Here is a 21,103-nt window from a genome sequence, read left to right as displayed (position 1 = left end):
TGGAAGAAGAGGACTACATGATGTCTCGGTACATCAAGGATGCTTACCTTCATGTCCCAATTTACCCTTCTCACCAAGGGTACCTCAGGTTTATGGTACAGAACTGTCACTATCAGTTTCAGACGCTGCCGTATGGATGGTCCACGGCACCCCGGGTCTTTACCAAGGTAATGGCCGAAATGATGATACTCCTTCGAAGGAAGGGAATTTTAGTTATCCCTTACTTGGACGATTCCCTGATAAGGGTAAGATCCAGGGAACAGTTGGAGGTCGGTGTAGCACTATCTCAGGTAGTGTTGCGGCAGCACGATTGGATTCTCAATATTCCAAAATCGCAGCTGATTCCGACGACTCGTCTTCTGTTCTTAGGGATGATCCTGGACACAGTTCAGAAAAAGGTGTTTCTCCCGGAGGAGAAAGTCAGGGAGTTATCCGAGCTAGTCGGGAACCTCCTATAACCGAGCCAAGTCTCGTACATCAATGAGATGGTTCTGGAAAAAATGGTGGCTTCCTATGAAGCAATCCCATGCGGCAGATTCCATGCAAGAACTTTCCAGTGGGACCTGCTGGACAAATGGTCTGGGTCGCATCTTCAGATGCATCAGCGGATAACCCTGTCACCAAGCACAAGGGTGTCTCTCCTGTGGTGGTTGCAGAGTGCTCATCTTCTAGAGGGCCGCACATTCAGGACTGGGTCCTGGTGACTACGGATGCCAGCCTGCGAGGCTGGGGAGCAGTCACACAGGGAAGGAATTTCCAGAGCTTATGGTCAAGCCTGGAGACATCACTTCACATAAATATCCTGAAGCTAAGGGCCATTTACAATGCTCTAAGCTCAGCAAGACCTCTGCTTCAAGGTCACCCGGAGTTGATCCATTCGGACAACATCACGGCAGTCACCCACGTAAACAGACAGGGTGACACAAGAAGCAGAAGGGCAATGGCAGAAGCTGCAAGGATTCTTCGCTGGGCGGAAAATCGTGTGATAGCACTGTCAGCAGTATTCATTCCGGGAGTGGACAACTGGGAAGCAGACTTCCTCAGCAGACACGACCTCCACCCGGGAGAGTGGGGACTTCACCCAGAAGTCTTCCACATGTTTATAAAACTCGACAAGTATTGCGCCAGGTCAAGGGACCCTCAGGCAATAGCTGTAGACGCTCTGGTAACACAGTGGGTGTACCAGTCAGTGTATGTGTTCCCTCCTCTGCCTCTCATAACCAAGGTACTGAGAATTATAAGATGGAGAGGAGTAAGCACTATATTCGTGGCTCTGGATTGGCCAAGAAGGACTTGGTAACCGGAACTTCAAGAGATGCTCACGGAGGATCCGTGGCCTCTACCTCTAAGAAGGGACCTGCTCCAGCAAGGACCCTGTCTGTTCCAAGACTTACCGCGGCTGCGTTTAACGGCACGGCGGTTGAACGCCGGATCCTGAAGGAAAAAGGCATTCCGGATGAAGTCATCCCTATCCTGATCAAAGCCAGGAAAGATATAACCGCAAAACATTATCACCGCATTTGGCGAAAATATGTTACGTGGTGCGAGGCCAGTAAGGCCCCGACGGAGGAATTTTCAACTAGGTCGATTCCTACATTTCCTGCAAACAGGAGTGTCTATGGGCCTGAAATGGGGGTCCATTAAGGTTCAAATTTCGGCCCTGTCAATTTTCTTCCAAAAAGAACTAGCTTCAGTCCCTGAAGTTCAGACGTTTGTGAAAGGGGTACTGTATATACAGCCTCCTTTTGTGCCTCCAGTGGCACCTTGGGATCAAAATGTAGTTTTTGGGTTCCAAAAGTCACATTGGTTTGAACCACTTAAATATGTGGAGTTAAAATATCTCACATGGAAAGTGGTCATGCTGTTGGCCCTGGCCTGGGCCAGGTGCGTGTCAGAATTGGCGGCTTTATCCTGTAAAAGCCCTCATCTGATTTTCCATTCGGACAGGGCGGAATTGAGGACTTGTCCTCAGTTTCTCCCTAAGGTGGTTTTCAGCGTTTCACCTGAATCAACCTATTGTGGTGCCTGCGTTGTTTATTCTGTATGCACCCAACAAGCTGGGTGCTCCTGCTTCTAAGCAGACTATTGCTCGTTGGATTTGTAGTACAATTCAGCTTGCACATTCTGTGGCAGGCCTGCCACAGCCAAAATCTGTAAAAGCCCATTCCACAAGGAAGGTGGGCTCATCTTGGGCGGCTGCCCGAGGGGTCTCGGCTTTACAACTTTGCCGAGCAGCTACTTGGTCAGGAGCAAATACGTTTGTAAAATTCTACAAATTTGATACCCTGGCTGAGGAGGACCGGAGGTTCTCTCATTGGTGCTGCAGAGTCATCCGCACTCTCCCGCCCGTTTGGGAGCTTTGGTATAATCCCCATGGTCCTTACGGAGTCCCCAGCATCCACTTAGGACGTTAGAGAAAATAAGAATTTACTTACCGATAATTCTATTTCTCGTAGTCCGTAGTGGATGCTGGGCGCCCATCCCAAGTGCGGATTGTCTGCAATACTGGTACATAGTTATTGTTACCAAAAAATCGGGTTATTGCTGTAGTGAGCCATCTTTTCTAGAGGCTCCTCTGTTATCATGCTGTTAACTGGGTTTAGATCACAAGTTATATGGTGTGATTGGTGTGGCTGGTATGAATCTTACCCGGGATTCAAAATCCTTCCTTATTGTGTACGCTCGTCCGGGCACAGTATCCTAACTGAGGCTTGGAGGAGGGTCATAGGGGGAGGAGCCAGTGCACACCAGGTAGTTCTAAAGCTTTACTTCTGTGCCCAGTCTCCTGCGGAGCCGTTATTCCCCATGGTCCTTACGGAGTCCCCAGCATCCACTACGGACTACGAGAAATAGAATTATCGGTAAGTAAATTCTTATTATTGCCGATGTCATGGTCTGACCACTCTCCGCTGAAGGTAGTGTGGGAACTTAAGGCCCGTAAAGTATCTCCGGGGCCTTGGAGACTAGGAAGTTTCCTGTTATGCCATCACGAGGCTTCACTTGCCATACATCAAACCTTAAAGTTATATTTAGAAACTAACAAACCCGAAGATACTTCGGTTTTTAAAAATTGGTGCTCTTGTAAGGCTGTACTGAGGGGGCAGCCATTCAGGCCGCTTCACGGCTGAAACGTTCTCAAAATGCTGAACGTTTATTAGCTGAAAGCGAAGTTGCAAAATTAGAACTAGCACATAAGGCTGATCCGCAGAATAGAACTGCCTTTAAGCTTTTGCTTGCCGCAAGGGAAGAGATGAACGTTTTTTCTCTTCGGGAAGTACAACGCAATCTTGCTCTACTAAATCAGAGATTTTATGTATTTGGAAATAAGGCAGGGCGTCTCTTGGCACGGAAACGGCGAGGCCGGCGAGCTAAGGCCAGACTTCCCTTTGTTTATTCTCCTACGGGCTCAATAGTCTCTGACCCTTATGGTATAGCAGACACCTTTGCAGAGTATTACTCCCGACTTTACAACCTACAGTCAGATCCTGTTACTCCCCAACCCATTGAAGCTGAAATCCAGTCTTTTTTTAAAAACCTGTCCCTACCGACACTGAACTCCGAGGCCTGCCTGTCCCTCAGCTCTCCTTGGACTATTCCCGAACTTGAGGCAGCTATTGACGGTCTTCCACGAGATAAAGCGCCGGGTCCAGATGGATTTCCATCTAATTTCTATAAAACTTATAAAGCAGATTTGGCACCAGTGTTATTGGCTGTCTTTAACGAGGCGTCGGAGGCTGGGAGGTTCCCGAAAGAGATGCTTGAAGCGCAGATAGTTGCTATCCCTAAGCCGGGTAAACCTCCCACATCCGTTCAAAATTACCGACCGATAGCTCTGTTGAATACAGACGTAAAGCTTTTTGCTAAGGTTATCGCTAACCGTCTTTGCCCTTTATTGCCTTCCCTTATAGCTGCTGATCAGGTTGGCTTCGTCCCGGGCAGGCAGGCCCCGGACAACACTCGGAGAGTTTACAATGTCATGGAGTATTGTAATGCTCATAAAACGCCCCTCCTCGTCCTATCGTTGGACGCTGAGAAGGTGTTTGATAGGCTACACTGGGGGTATCTAAGATCAGTCCTGGGTAAGTTTGGCTTCCAGGGAAGGTTTCTGGATTCCATTTTTGCTTTATACTCTGCTCCCTCTGCCAAGGTGTATGTCAATGGGTGTCTGTCCAGGGGTTTCGATATTCTAAACGGCACCAGACAGGGGTGCCCTTTGCCTCCCCTTATTTTTGCTTTGGCTATTGAACCCCTGGCTGAGACTATTAGGTCTGAGACGGTGGTCTCGGGACCCGAGATAGGAGGATTGAGTCATAAAGTCAACCTTTTCGCAGATGATATTTTACTTTGTTTGACCAACCCTGAATCCTCCCTTATCGGTCTCCATGCCATATTAGATAAGTATTCCAGATTATCATACTATAAACTGAATACTTCCAAAACGGAGGCTCTACCGCTCCATATCCCACCACATATCCTGGCTTTACTTAAGGATAGCTACAGAAATGCTTGGCAAGCGAGAACTATTAAATATTTAGGTATACATCTATCGCTTGACAGAGATCTTTATGACTGTAACTACTCACCTTTGTTTAGCGCCTTCGAAAAATTGATTAAAGAGTGGTCTTTACATGAAATCTCTTGGCTGGGGCGTATTTCTGCAACTAAGATGGTACTGTTACCTAAACTCCTTTACTTATTTCGGGCCATCCCCCGCAATTTCCCTAAACCTCTTAGTGTTAGGGCTAATAAAATTCTATCACACTTTATCTGGAAGGGATCTAGACCGCGTATCTCTAGGCAGGTTCTGTCATTGCCCAAGGGCTTTGGGTGGGTTGCTTACCCCAACTTAGATGCATATCACTCCGCCTGCCTTCTTAGCCAGGCCCGCGACTGGTTTGTCGCTCATTCCCCCAAACCATGGGTAGTTATTGAAAAATCCTTTTTAGGGTCGATTAATATTACAGATCTATTTCTACTGCCTATACATAGCGTTCCGAAATGGACTGGTCCTGGGGACGCGATTTGATGTACTTTGTAGCTATGGCACTCAGTGGTTGTGTCTGACCCAACTATTGTGTTACCTGCAGCGGATCTTCCTATCAGAACCGTAGCTTGTACTATCCCTGATCTTATATTAGACACCTGGATTGACGCTGGAGTTGTGAGACTGAAAGATCTTTTATTAAATGATGGTTTGATTCCCTTCTCTCAACTTCAGTCTCAATTTGGTATATCGAAGCATGATTTTTTCAAGTACTTACAGTTACGCCATTGGCTCCATTCTTATGTTGACAGGTCTAGTAGTCACCTTCCTCTACCTGCTATTATGCTCTCTAGATTATCTTCCCTTGGTCATAGGGGTGGGGTATCCAGATGGTATCAGTATATTGTTCTTTTGAATAAAACCGGTAAACTACCTTTGCAGATTAAGTGGGAAAAGGATCTTTCTATTGTACTTCGAGAGAAAGAGTGGGATACAATTTCCTCACTGTGCTTTAAAATCTCTAAATGTCTCCAGCACTCAGAAATGTTCTATAAATTATGCAATATGGCGTACTTCACTCCGCAGCGGCTTCATCATATCTGGCCCTCGACTTCCCAGCTATGCTGGCGAAACTGTGGTGATGTGGGTACCATTCTACATATTTTTTGGGATTGCCCAGTCTTGAGGCCTCTGTGGACGGAAGTGTTCTCGCTTTTGGGGGAAGTGGTGGGAACGGCTGTGCCACTAGATCCAATGTTTGCCTTATTCCACTACTCTCCACATGCTCTCCTCAGCTGCGACAGGTATATTGTTGGTCACGTCTTAATATCAGCTAAGGCAGCGATAGGCTAATTGTGGAAATCACAGTCCATACCTCACATTCAGACGGTTATTAATAATACCCATAAGCATTTCCTTTTTGAAACAGCTGGATGTGTGTACTCTTCATCTCCTTCCTCTATCCATATGAGATGGTTTAAATGGAGTGAATTCCGGGAGAGGCAGGGTCACTCCGTAATTTTTAGTGATCCCATTGACACGGCAATTCTAAACTCTCCACAATCTGATACTACTCGTATGTGACAGATACCTCCTTTCTATCTTTATGTTACAATATCTGAGTAAGATGCTCCCCTGACATATATGTTCTCTTCTCTTTGTCTATACTTCTTCCCTCGTGTGTCGCTGTCTTGTAATGTCTCTCTCTATTCCCCTCTCTACTAAGCTCTCTATTTTATTATTTCTTATGGTTCTATCTATGGTTGATAGTTAAAAGAAACTATATGCACACTGTTAGTGAACTGAGCTTCTGAATCAAGATTTATTGTGTACGATCACGTTTCATGTATTAGCTCAATGTTGTACTCTTTATACGATCTCTGTTCGTGTACATTTATTTGTTCTTTTTTCTATATTTGGAAATTAATAAAAAAATCATTATTGAAAAAAAAGAAAAAGATGTACATCTGTCTGTTTATTAGAGGCAGTAGAGGCTGTGCCCATCAGCGCTGATAGGCGGATGGACTCCTCTATCATCCCTAAGGTAAGGGACCGGGCCCTCAGGCAGTGGGGCTCACCCTGCTCTTTACACTGGGACATTCATCAGACACTGCTTAAAATGGTCTGCAGGGGAGGGGGGGGGGGGAGCCAGCACTGGGGGCCAGATAAGTCATTGCTGGTCTTGGCAGTAGTGGGCCCCTTAGTCCACAGGGGCCCCGCTGCAATGCACGAGCCCTGGTGCAATGCACCTACTGCACCTATGGCAGTTCCGCCTCTGGTTACAAATATGGAACAAGAAAATGCTTCCATTTAGTAAAAAGAGTAGCAGAATTCCGCCCTGTACGTATAAACTGTGCATTTGGTTAGTATACTATTGATAAATAAGGACATATCTAGGGACAGGTGCCAACTAATAAAGTCATGTTATTCAGCAATTACAGTATATGAGAGATAACTGCAGTACAAAGCTACAAAAGTGTTGGACTGTCACTCTATGGACTTTGTCTATTTACATCTGTAAGAAGTCACCGTGTTCCTAGTCTGCGTAACCGAAGATTAGTGAAAACATATTTGCAATATTGTAATGTTTGTAGAAAGCACATTGTTTCCATTACTCAGATGCCTGTGAGTACATGTTCCCCCATGTATTGCTGTGGAGGCCAGAGCAGATGCAGGAGTGTGTGAGTTTAGAGATGTGCACCGGAAATTTTTCGGGTTTTGTGTTTTGGTTTTGGGTTCGGTTCCGTGGCCGTGTTTTGGGTTCGAACGCGTTTTGGCAAAACCTCACCGAATTTTTTTTTGTCGGATTCGGGTGTGTTTTGGATTCGGGTGTTTTTTTTTCAAAAAACCCTAAAAAACAGCTTAAATCATAGAATTCGGGGGTCATTTTGATCCCAAAGTATTATTAACCTCAATAACCATAATTTCCACTAATTTTCAGTCTATTCTGAACACCTCACACCTCACAATATTATTTTTAGTCCTAAAATTTGCACCGAGGTCGCTGGATGACTAAGCTCAGCGACCCAAGTGGCCGACACAAACACCTGGCCCATCTAGGAGTGGCACTGCAGTGTCACGCAGGATGGCCCTTCCAAAAAACACTCCCCAAACAGCACATGACGCAAAGAAAAATGAAAGAAAAAGAGGTGCAAGAAGGAATTGTCCTTGGGCACTCCCACCCACCCTTATGTTGTATAAACAGGACATGCACACTTTAACCAACCCATCATTTCAGTGACAGGGTCTGCCACACGACTGTGACTGAAATGACGGGTTGGTTTGGACCCCCACCAAAAAAGAAGCAATTAATCTCTCCTTGCACAAACTGGCTCTACAGAGGCAAGATGTCCACCTCATCTTCACCCTCCGATATATCACCGTGTACATCCCCCTCCTCACAGATTATCAATTCGTCCCCACTGGAATCCACCATCACAGCTCCCTGTGTACTTTGTGGAGGCAATTGCTGCTGGTGAATGTCTCCACAGAGGAATTGATTATAATTCATTTTAATGAACATCATCTTCTCCACATTTTCTGGAAGTAACCTCGTACGCCGATTGCTGACAAGGTGAGCGGCGGCACTAAACACTCTTTCGGAGTACACACTTGTGGGAGGGCAACTTAGGTAGAATAAAGCCAGTTTGTGCAAGGGCCTCCAAATTGCCTCTTTTTCCTGCCAGTATACGTACGGACTGTCTGACGTGCCTACTTGGATGCGGTCACTCATATAATCCTCCACCATTCTTTCAATGGAGAGAGAATCATATGCAGTGCCAGTAGACGACATGTCCGTAATCGTTGGCAGGTCCTTTAGTCCGGACCAGATGTCAGCATCAGCAGTCGCTCCAGACTGCCCTGCATCACCGCCAGCGGGTGGGCTCGGAATTCTGAGCCTTTTCCTCGCACCCCCAGTTGCGGGAGAATGTGAAGGAGGAGATGTTGACAGGTCGCGTTTCGCTTGACTTGACAATTTTCTCACCAGCAGTTCTTTGAACCCCTGCAGACTTGCATCTGCCGGAAAGAGAGATCCAAGGTAGGTTTTAAATCTAGGATCGAGCACGGTGGCCAAAATGTAGTGCTCTGATTTCAACAGATTGACCACCCGTGAATCCTTGTTAAGCGAATTAAGGGCTCCATCCACAAGTCCCACATGCCTAGCGGAATCGCTCAGTGTTAGCTCCTCCTTCAATGTCTCCAGCTTCTTCTGCAGAAGCCTGATGAGGGGAATGACCTGACTCAGGCTGGCAGTGTCTGAACTGACTTCACGTGTGGCAAGTTCAAAAGGTTGCAGAACCTTGCACAACGTTGAAATCATTCTCCACTGCGCTTGAGACAGGTGCATTCCACCTCCTATATCGTGGTCAGTTGTATAGGCTTGAATGGCCTTTTGCTGCTCCTCCAACCTCTGAAGCATATAGAGGGTTGAATTCCACCTCGTTACCACTTCTTGCTTCAGATGATGGCAGGGCAGGTTCAGGCGTTTTTGGTGTTGCTCCAGTCTTCTGTACGTGGTGCCTGTACGCCGAAAGTGTCCCGCAATTCTTCTGGCCACCGACAGCATCTCTTGCACGCCCCTGTCGTTTTTTAAATAATTCTGCACCACCAAATTCAAGGTATGTGCAAAACATGGGACGTGCTGGAATTTGCCCAGATTTAATGCACACACAATAATGCTGGCGTTGTCCGATGCCACAAATCCACAGGAGAGTCCAATTGGGGTAAGCCATTCTGCGATGATCTTCCTCAGTTGCCGTAAGAGGTTTTCAGCTGTGTGCGTATTCTGGAAAGCGGTGATACAAAGCGTAGCCTGCCTAGGAAAGAGTTGGCGTTTGCGAGATGCTGCTACTGGTGCCGCCGCTGCTGTTCTTGCGGCGGGAGTCAATACATCTACCCAGTGGGCTGTCACAGTCATATAGTCCTGAGTCTGCCCTGCTCCACTTGTCCACATGTCCGTGGTTAAGTGGACATTGGGTACAACTGCATTTTTTAGGACACTGGTGAGTCTTTTTCTGAGGTCTGTGTACATTTTCGGTATCGCCTGCCTAGAGAAATGGAACCTAGATGGTATTTGGTACCGGGGACACAGTACCTCAAACAAGTCTATAGTTGGCTCTGCAGTAATGATGGATACCGGAACCACGTTTCTCACCGCCCAGGATGCCAAGGCCTCAGTTATCCGCTTTGCAGCAGGATGACTGCTGTGATATTTCATCTTCCTCGCAAAGGACTGTTGGACAGTCAATTGCTTGGTGGAAGTAGTACAAGTCGTCTTACGACTTCCCCTCTGGGATGACCATCGACTCCCAGCAGCAACAACAGCAGCGTCAGCAGCAGTAGGCGTTACACGCAAGGATGCATCGGAGGAATCCCAGGCAGGAGAGGACTCGTCAGAATTGCCAGTGACATGGCCTGCAGGACTATTGGCATTCCTGGGGAAGGAGGAAATTGACACTGAGGGAGTTGGTGGGGTGGTTTGCGTGAGCTTGGTTACAAGAGGAAGGGATTTACTGGTCAGTGGACTGCTTCCGCTGTCGCCCAAAGTTTTTGAACTTGTCACTGACTTATGATGAATGCGCTGCAGGTGACGTATAAGGGAGGATGTTCCGAGGTGGTTAACGTCCTTACCCCTACTTATTACAGCTTGACAAAGGCAACACACGGCTTGACACCTGTTGTCCGCATTTCTGTTGAAATACTTCCACACCGAAGAGCTGATTTTTTGGGTATTTTTTTCACCAGGCATGTCAATGGCCATATTCCTCCCACGGACAACAGGTGTCTCCCCGGGTGACTGACTTAAACAAACCACCTCACCATCAGAATCCTCCTTGTCAATTTCCTCCCCAGCGCCAGCAACACCAATATCCTCCTCATCCTGGTGTACTTCAACACTGACATCTTCAATCTGACTATCAGGAACTGGACTGCGGGTGCTCCTTCCAGCACTTGCAGGGGGCGTGCAAATGGTGGAAGGCGCATGCTCTTCACGTCCAGTGTTGGGAAGGTCAGGCATCGCAACCGACACAATTGGACTCTCCTTGTGGATTTGTGATTTCGAAGAACGCACAGTTCTTTGCTGTGCTTTTGCCAGCTTAAGTCTTTTCATTTTTCTAGCGAGAGGCTGAGTGCTTCCATCCTCATGTGAAGCTGAACCACTAGCCATGAACATAGGCCAGGGCCTCAGCCGTTCCTTGCCACTCCGTGTGGTAAATGGCATATTGGCAAGTTTACGCTTCTCCTCCGACGATTTTATTTTAGATTTTTGAGTCCTTTTTTTACTGATATTTTGTGTTTTGGATTTTACATGCTCTGTACTATGACATTGGGCATCGGCCTTGGCAGACGATGTTGATGGAATTTCATCGTCTTGGCCATGACTAGTGGCAGCAGCTTCAGCACGAGGTAGAAGTGGATCTTGATCTTTCCCTATTTTTGGAAACTCAACATTTTTGTTCTCCATATTTTAATAGGCACAACTAAAAGGCACCTCAGTTAAACAATGGAGATGGATGGATACTAGTATACTTATGGATGACGAGTGACTGACGACACAGAGGTAGCTACAGCCGTGGACTACCGTACTGCGTCTGCTAGTATAGAGATGATAATGATATAAAAAATATATATATATCACTACTGCAGGTATATATAATATAATGACGGACCTGCTGGACACTGTCAGCAGACTCCTAAACTACTAGTATGAAGAAGATAGAAAAAAAAACCCCACCACAAGTAGGTATACAATTATGGACGAGCACTGACGACACAGAGGTAGCTACAGCCGTGGACTACCGTACTGCGTCTGCTAGTATAGAGATGATAATGATATAAAATATATATATATATATCACTACTGCAGGTATATATAATATAATGACGGACCTGCTGGACACTGTCAGCAGACTCCTAAACTACTAGTATGAAGAAGATAGAAAAAAAACCCCCACCACAGGTAGTTATACAATTATGGACGAGCACTGACGACACAGAGGTAGCTACAGCCGCGGACTACCGTACTGCGTCTGCTAGTATAGAGATGATAATGATATAAAAAATATATATATATATCACTACTGCAGGTATATATAATATAATGACGGACCTGCTGGACACTGTCAGCAGACTCCTAAACTACTAGTATGAAGAAGATAGAAAAAAAAAACCCAGCACAGGTAGGTATACAATTATGGACGAGCACTGACGACACAAAGGTAGCTACAGCCGTGGACTACCGTACTGCGTCTGCTAGTATAGAGATGATAATGATATAAAAAATATATATATATCACTACTGCAGGTATATATAATATAATGACAGACCTGCTGGACACTGTCAGCAGACTCCTAAACTACTAGTATGAAGAAGATAGAAAAAAAAAACCACCACAGGTAGGTATACAATTATGGACGAGCACTGACGACACAGAGGTAGCTACAGCCGTGGACTACCGTACTGCGTCTGCTAGTATAGAGATGATAATGATATAAAAAATATATATATATCACTACTGCAGGTATATATAATATAATGACGGACCTGCTGGACACTGTCAGCAGACTCCTAAACTACTAGTATGAAGAAGATAGAAAAAAAAACCCCACCACAATTATGGGCGAGCACTGACGACACAGAGGTAGCTACAGCCGTGGACTACCGTACTGCGTCTGCTAGTATAGAGATGATAATGATATAAAAAATATATATATATCACTACTGCAGGTATATATAATATAATGACGGACCTGCTGGACACTGTCAGCAGACTCCTAAACTACTAGTATGAAGAAGATAGAAAAAAAAACCCCAGCACAGGTAGGTATACAATTATGGACGAGCACTGACGACACAGAGGTAGCTACAGCCGTGGACTACCGTACTGCGTCTGCTAGTATAGAGATGATAATGATATAAAAAAAATATATATATCACTACTGCAGGTATATATAATATAATGACGGACCTGCTGGACACTGTCAGCAGACTCCTAAACTACTAGTATGAAGAAGATAGAAAAATAAACCCCACCACAGGTAGGTATACAATTATGGACGAGCACTGACGACACAGAGATAGCCACAGCCGTGGACTACCGTACTGCGTCTGCTAATATAGAGATGATAAAGATGATAGAGATGAACAAAAAAAATATAACACTACTGCAGGTAAATATTTATATAATATAATGAATGACGGACCTGCTGGACACTGTCAGCAGAATGCGTTTATAGAATAAAAAAAAAAAACACCACAGGAGTGTTTAACTTTTTCAGGCAGACAATATACTGGTGGTCACTGGTCAGTCACACTGGCAGCAAAAGTGTGCACTGTACTCCTGCTATAACTGCACCCCAGTCTCCCCCACAATTCAGCTGTGTGAGCAGTGAGCACTCAGCACAGTCAGATATACAAGATGATATTATCATGCAGCACACTGAGGCTGAGCACAGATATGGTATGTGACTGTGTATCGGTTTTTTTCAGGCAGAGAACGGATTATATTAAATAATAAATAAAACTGGTGGTGGTCACTAGTAACTATCAGCAAAACTTTGCACTCTGAGTACTCCTAATGCTCCCCAAAATTACTAAGTTAGTAGTAAATCAACTCAAGTGTCTCTATCTATTCTAACGGAGAGGACGCCAGCCACGTCCTCTCCCTATCAATCTCAATGCACGTGTGAAAATGGCAGCGACGCGCGGCTCCTTATATAGAATCCGAGTCTCGCGATAGAATACGAGCCTCGCGAGAATCCGACAGCGGGATGATGACGTTCGGGCGCGCTCGGGTTAACCGAGCAAGGCGGGAAGATCCGAGTCTGCCTCGGACCCGTGTAAAAAGGCTGAAGTTCGGGGGGGTTCGGATTCCGAGGAACCGAACCCGCTCATCTCTAGTGTGAGTGGGGACAACCTCCCTCTTAGCAGCTGGTAACCAAAGGCTGTGGAAGGACAATCTCCGAAAATGGGGTTTATTTACTAATATTCGTGTTTTTGCCGTTTTGAAGGGTGTTTGATCTCGAATGGTATCGGGTGCATTTTACTGCAACTTTTTGAATCCTGATACGGTCATTCACTAAGCTGCCGAGTTTTGCACATTCGTTTTTTCCGATGTCGATGTGATTCGTAATATCAGGCAGTGTTTTACGGGAGTGATGAGTAAAACACTGCCTGACAAAACACAAGGAATCCCGGTCGGATCTGTGAGATCCGTGCAGGGCTTTATTGTGTACCTTAAAAAGTTCATTAAAGTCTTTAAAAATCTGAAAAAAATTGCATGGGGTCCCCCCTCCTAAGCACAACCAGCCTCGGGCTCTTTGAGCCGGTCCTGGTTGAAAAAATATGGGGGGGAAAATGACAGGGGTTCCCCCATATTTAATCAACCAGCACCGGGCTCTGCGCCTGGTCCTGGTTCCAAAAATACGGGGGACAAAAAGCGTAGGGGTCCCCCGTATTTCTGAAACCAGCACCGGGCTCCACTAGCTGGGGAGATAATGCCACAGCCGGGGGACACTTTGATATCGGTCCCTGCGGCCGTGCCATTAAAACCCCAACTAGTCACCCCTGGCCGGGGTACCCTGGCGGAGTGGGGACCCCTTCAATCAAGGGGTCCCCCCCTCCAGCCACCCAAGGGCCAGGGGTGAAGCCCGAGGCTGTCCCCCCCATCCAAGGGCGGCGGATGGGGGGCTGATAGCCAAGTGTGAAATTGTGAATATTGTTTTTAGTAGCAGTACTACAAGTCCCAGCAAGCCTCCCCCGCAAGCTGGTACTTGGACAACCACAAGTACCAGTATGCAGTGGAAAACCGGGCCCGCTGGTACCTGTAGTACTACTACTAAAAAAATACCCCAATAAAAATAGGACACACACACCGTGACAGTACAACTTTATTACATACATGCACACCAACATACACACATACTTACCTATGTTCCCACGAGGCTCGGTCCTCTTCTCCATGTAGAATCCTAGGGGTACCTGTGGAAAAAAATATACTCACATAATCCAGTGAAGAATCCGGCCTTTGAATAATCCACGTACTTGGCAAAATAAAAAAACGCAAACCCGACCACGCACTGAAAGGGGTCCCATGTTTACACATGGGACCCCTTTCCCCGACTGCCAGGACCCCCCCTGACTCCTGTCAAAGAGCGTCCCTTCAGCCAATCAGGGAGCGCCACGTCGTGGCACCCTCCTGATTGGCTGTGTGCTCCTGTAGTGTCTGTCAGGCAGCACACGGCAGTGATACAATGTAGCGCCTATGCGCTCCATTGTAGCCAATGGTGGGAACTTTGCGGTCAGCGGTGAGGTTACTTTCGGTCAACCGCTGACCGCAAAGTTCCCCCCATTGGCTACAATGGAGAGCATAGGCGCTACATTGTATCACTGCCGTGTGCTGCCTGACTGACACTACAGGAGCACACAGCCAATCAGGAGGGTGCCACGACGTGGCGCTCCCTGATTGGCTGAAGGGACCCTCTTTGACAGGAGTCAGGGGGGGTCCTGGCAGTCGGGGAAAGGGGTCCCATGTGTAAACATGGGACCCCTTTCAGTGCGTGGTCGGGTTTGCGTTTTTTTATTTTGCCAAGTACGTGGATTATTCAAAGGCCGGATTCTTCACTGGATTATGCGAGTATATTTTTTTCCACAGGTACCCCTAGGATTCTACATGGAGAAGAGGACCGAGCCTCGTGGGAACATAGGTAAGTATGTGTGTATGTTGGTGTGCATGTATGTAATAAAGTTGTACTGTCACGGTGTGTGTGTCCTGTTTTTATTGGGGTATTTTTGTAGTAGTAGTACTACAGGTACCAGCGGGCCCGGTTTTCCACCGCATGCTGGTACTTGTGGTTGTCCAAGTACCAGCTTGCAGGGGAGGCTTGCTGGGACTTGTAGTACTGCTACTAAAAACAATATTCACAATTTCACACTTGGCTATCAGCCCCCCATCCGCCGCCCTTGGATGAGGGGGACAGCCTCGGGCTTCACCCCTGGCCCTTGGGTGGCTGGAGGGGGGGACCCCTTGATTGAAGGGGTCCCCACTCCTCCAGGGTACCCCGGCCAGGGGTGACTAGTTGGGGTTTTAATGGCACGGCCGCAGGGACCGATATCAAAGTGTCCCCCGGCTGTGGCATTATCTCCCCAGCTAGTGGCCCGGTGCTGGTTTCAGAAATACGGGGGACCCCTACGCTTTTTGTCCCCCGTATTTTTGGAACCAGGACCAGGCGCAGAGCCCGGTGCTGGTTGATTAAATATGGGGGAACCCCTGTCATTTTCCCCCCCATATTTTTTCAACCAGGATCGGCTCAAAGAGCCCGAGGCTGTTTATGCTTAGGAGGGGGGACCCCACGCAATTTTTTTTTCAGATTTTACACTAAACAGACCCTTTCCCATAGATAACCATGCACAGATCTCACTGATCCGTGCATGGTTATCCAAACTCGACTGGAAAAAGGAGGTTTATTTTTTGTCTGCTTTTTTTAACAAATCGAAAAAAAACAGACCCGCACTTGAGCACTCAGAAACTAACACCCAAATACGAACGAATAGTGAATTCCCGTTATCTATGAAATAACAGCCGCGTTTGACCGATGGTCTATTCATTCGTATTTCGGAACGTTGTCATTCAAACCATTCCGAATAGACCAGACACTGCCGAGATTGGTGCTTAGTGAATTCCCGGATTGGGACTTAGAAAAAAAAACACAAATCGGCCAAACTCGGATTTTTAGTAAATACTGGCCAATGTCTCTCTCCAATGATAAGATTAAGGATGAAAGCTGGAAGTACTTGGCCAAGTTACCAAATGTGAATTGTGCTGTTAGCACCATGAATAACTATATAAAAGGAAAACAATCTCTATGTACAGTACATGTGCAGCAGCTGTAAGAAAACTGGTTTGGTTTTATTAAGTGTATATTTTTCATAGCAGATTTGGGATTCCAGTAATTAGGAGATCTTTTTTTAGAAGAAATTTATACGACAGTACTTGGATATAACAATTCGGCCATTGCAGGAAGCATTTGTATACAGCAGTGGTTCTCAAACTTTTTTGAATCACGGCAGAGGCGTCACCGGGTGTAGTGACACCCGGTGTGCACCCTTGATAGGCCAGCACGCGCTCGTGGCAAAAGGGGGCATGGCTGCAAAAGGGGCGTGGCCTCGCCGGTCGTCACTCCGGGGGCGTGCCCAGCATCTCCGGAGATGCTGGGCTGTACTGGGCTGCCCCCGGAGACTGTCTGCAGCGCTATCGGCTCCTCTACTATGACAGGAGCCAGGTGCTATAGCAGAATTTCACACTGCAGCACCTGGCTCCTGTCATTGCGGAGGAGCCCACTGATTGTTGTCACCCCTTCTAGGCGTCACATCTGGATGCAGGCCGCACCCCCCGCACCCGGCTTGTGACGCCACTGAATCACGGCACCCTAGAGCAGTGGTTCTCAACCTCAGTCCTCAAGTACCCCCAACAGTTCATGTTTTCCAGGTCACCTAGCAGTTGAACAGGTGTATTCATTACTCACTGACACGTTATAAAAAACCCACAGGTGGAGCTAATTATTTCACTTGCAATCCTGTGAGGAGACCTGGAAAACATGAACTGTTGGGGGTACTTGAGGACCGAGGTTGAGAACCACTGCCATAGTGTATCAGGATTTTTTTGCACAGCTCCCCTAGGCCAAATGATCCTTATTGAGAAATTTATAAACAAATATTAAATTAAGTAAATTGGGTATTTATGTCATTCTTAGCTTCAATTGTGAGGGACAAGATTTGCTTGTTTGTCGACATTTTTATGATAAGCAGCCATCAGCACTGGTTCCCACCAACACAAGTCACCCCTACAAGTGTCCTGAGGCACTCCAGGGTGTCACAGCACACAGTATGGGAACCACTGGTACAGTATATACCCAGGGAGTCATGGCACACAGTATGGGAACCACTGGTATACAGTATCTTTATATACCAGATTTTCTGTGTGAAAAGATATTGAAGGGAAAACAATAACTACAGCAAATTCTTTTAGATTTTTGGGTTAAGAATTTTTTTTGGGACTAAATATGTTTTTTAGTTTTTAGGAAAGTCTAATAGGTCATTATTTTAATGACACCTTACCAGAGCTTGGCTGGCAGCTTGGATGGCAGATAAGACCAATATCAGTGTTATACCCTGCAGTCTGAGCCTGTTAGGAAACACACAGTAAGCAGTGGTATCAGTATATATGAAGTAACATTTGTTGCTGAGATATATTCTCTATGGGGGTAATTCAGGTTTATTATCAAACTAAATAAAGCACACTAATGGGCAAAACCATGTGCAGTGCAGGTGGGGCGGATGTAACATGTGCAGAGAGAGTTAGATTTGGGTGGGTTATATTGTTTCTGTGCAAGGTAAATTCTGGCTGCTTTATTTTTACACTGCAATTTAGATTTCAGTTTGAACACATCCCGGCCAAATCAAAAGCTGGGCACACACGGAAAGACCGAAAGATAAAATCTTTCACTTTCAGCTCCTTGCTCCTGACTAGAGTGTACACATGGAAAGATCTCGCCAAATCATTCAGTCTTTCAAAGATCTTGGCTACATGGTTTTTGGCTGCAAATGTAAATATTTTCTTAGTGGCTAGATGACATCGTGTATACACACTGTTTAGACAGTGAACGATCATGAACGATCTAGCCAAAATTTACCTTGCTGCACAGTCTATCAACAATTTTGTTGTATACCTGCGGGAGCGCGCCTAGTGAACGATTTACCCTGTACTCACGGAACAATATTATCGTTCAACGACCTATCTTGCTAGTCTAGATAGTTGGCTAGATTGTCCCGTGTGTACCCAGCTTAACTCTCTGTGTACATGTTACATCTGCCCCACCTACAGTGCAACGTGGTTTTGCCTATTAGAGTGCTTTTTTGGTTTGCTAACGACTCTGAATAAGGCCCTATATATTAAACTGCAACACAAGGCACCTACTGTGCCTAACAAGCTAAGCTACATACAGCCTAGCAATTCCATACATGCTAACTCACCAGTTCTCCAGGCACATTCTGAGCCTTCCGGACAGCTGCAGATGTCACAACTTCATGTCCACTTTATCAGCATTGTCAGGGCTCCACAGCTCTCTGTCATATAACTGATTCTTAGAACAATTCCTCGCAGGATAAAATCCAGATAAATGGTCAAGCGTTACCTCTCATGTGGAAACTAAGGGAAGCTTTAAAAGCTCCAAACATCACTTCTGTAAAAAAGAAAAGCTGATCTCATGACTTGGATACTTGCTGGTCCTCCCTCCCTAATGGACACACCCCTTACATTTTAAATGACCTAGTAGAAATCTCCCTCTCACAGCAATCAGTGGATGCTTTCTTTTACAGAAATGATAACATGTGTGTTATATAAGACACACTAGCTAATGATGCAGCTGGGAAGCTTTGTGTAAGTGATCATTGCTAATTCCATGTTTTGAATTAAATAAATTGAATAAAATATGAATGCCACATTATGGGACAAGTGTAAGTCACAGATTCTGGAACCAGCAAAAGATCCCCAGGCCATCAGACTCCCTCCCCATGTTTGACAGTAGGGATGGCCATCGACCATCGATGATTCAAAATCCTTGATGGTCTGTGGCCAATATCGAACACTTTAGCCATCGATGGTGGAGAACCAGATGGTTTTCTGCCATCGATGGTAAAGCCCAACCAGTTAGTTTTTCTTTTCCCCTCAACATTATGTGGGAACACAGCCCCGCAGTCCGACACCGACAAAGCCCCGCCCCCAGTCACTGATTGGTTGGCAGCCCACTCCATAGTAAAGAAGGGATAACCACCTATAGGTGAAACCATCGATGGTTCCCTAGCAGATAGTTTCATAGCATCGATGGTAACCATCGATTAATGGCCATTCCTATTTGACAGCTGGTGTCACTGGAGTTTATTTGAGTCACCTCTTCCCAGAGTAGTTAAGTGAAATTTAAAAGGACATTGCTTTTTACATGTAACCATAGGGTGTTTTGCTATTAAAAACATTGAGGAACCATCCCTTCGCCTACTTGATAGCGTCAGGGCCGGTGCAAGGTCTCTTTGCACCCTAGGCAAAGCTTCAGCGTAGCGCCCCCTAACCTGCAATAATTTACTTTTCCCCTTAGCCTAACTGGGTGTAGTATGGTATGCCGGCGGCCGGGCTCCCGGCGACCAGCATACCGGCGCCGGGATCCCGACCATCGGCATACCGACAGCGTGGCGAGCGCAAATGAACCCCTTGTAGCTCGCTTGCTGCGCTCGCCGCGCTGCGGGCATGGTGGCGCGCTACGCGCACCATGCTATTCAGTCTCCCTCCAGGGGGGTTGTGGACCTCCAAGAGGGAGAAAAAGTGTTGGTATGCCGGCTGTTGGGATTCCGGCACCGGTATACTGTGCGCCGAGATCCCGACAGCCAGCAAACTGAAGACCACCCAGCCTAACCCTAAGCCTCCCCGGCATATTCATATTCAGGATGCCGGCTGTCGGGTGTCTGGAGTCGCCAGCATTCCGTCCGACGGGATACCAACTACATCCCTTTAATTGTATGGGTTTATATACATATATACGCCCAGACATACATATATTTGTATGCTCCTTATCGTGTTCCATCCTTCCATCTGTAAGTTCATTACTGACCCGCAAAAAGGGGCTAATTCAGAGTAGACCTGATCATTGCTGTGCATTTTCGCACAGCGGGCGATCAGGTCTGAACTGCGCAGACGCTGCAGTGCGCATGTGCATGCCAGAGATGCGATCGGCATCTCAGCCCAGCAATCGCCTCTGCCTGATTGACAGGCAGAGACAGTCACTGGGCGGGAGGGGGTGGGTCGGAGATGTTTGGCTGCCGTTTCGGGGGCACGGTCGACCCAGGAAGCTGCTGCGACCCAGGAAGCAACGAATAGCTCCCTGCCAGCGTGCAGTAGCTGCCCTGTTAGGGAGCTACTCTTCAGGTACAAAAGCATTGCCGCCGTGCTATGCCTTTGTACCTGTGCAGGAGGGGAAGAGCAAAACATGTGGGGTGGACGAGTCCTGTGCTGGGCCTACCCCCAGATGTCTATGAAACTGATCGTAGAACATCTACGATCAGGTCTGAATTAGGCCCCAAGGGCGGTATTCAAATGATATACTGTATCACTCCAAATTTCCTTTCTAAAATAATCACCGTTATTGCGCATATCGCACCTATAGTAATCAGGTTTAGCTGTGTAAAGGGTTGGGTGTCTCGCTACCCCGGTGGTAGAGAGCTGAAGTGACGATACCACGGCCCCAGGGGCAGAAACAGAACAGATTTGGAAGTGTGTGAAAAGAATTGAATACCGCCCTAAAGGGGGGTACTCACGGAGCGATCGCTGCTTAAAATCTAAGCAATCTGACTAGATTGCTTAGATTTTAAGCACGATCGCTCCGTGTGTAGCCCCCTCAGCGATAGCGATGCGCAGCCCCGCGCATCGCTATCGCTGCTGCTAGATTGGCCTGCATGCAGGCCAATCTAGCGGGTCGCTCACTTCACCCGCTGGGTGAAGTGAGCGGCCCCCCCGTCTCCCCCCGCACGCTCAGCACAGATCGCGCTGTGCTGAGCGCCGGGAGAGATGTGTG

The 21,103-nt window shown here is 46.8% G+C and overlaps 1 protein-coding gene across 2 annotated transcripts in view; it reads right to left on the bottom strand.

Annotated features, from left to right (window-relative positions):
- LOC134900568 (ADAMTS-like protein 5) overlaps positions 1-18,816 on the bottom strand; it is a 186,505-nt gene extending 167,689 nt beyond the window's left edge. Inside the window, exons 1-2 of one of the 2 annotated variants that reach the window (XM_063914250.1) lie at positions 18,516-18,816; positions 17,601-17,667 (exon numbers count right to left, since the gene is read on the bottom strand). In XM_063914250.1, the coding sequence (XP_063770320.1) occupies positions 17,601-17,667; positions 18,516-18,532 (84 nt within the window). In that variant the 5' untranslated portion in view covers positions 18,533-18,816. The remainder of the gene's footprint in view (positions 1-17,600; positions 17,668-18,515) is intronic. The other variant, XM_063914249.1, reaches the window with a different exon arrangement.
- Positions 18,817-21,103: the final 2,287 nt, after the last annotated feature.

The sequence above is a fragment of the Pseudophryne corroboree genome, chromosome 1 (genome assembly GCF_028390025.1).
Source record: "Pseudophryne corroboree isolate aPseCor3 chromosome 1, aPseCor3.hap2, whole genome shotgun sequence".
Lineage (NCBI taxonomy): Eukaryota > Metazoa > Chordata > Amphibia > Anura > Myobatrachidae > Pseudophryne > Pseudophryne corroboree.
The sequence above is the reverse complement of the archived record's forward strand: the minus strand, read 5'-3'. Positions and strand labels throughout refer to the sequence as shown.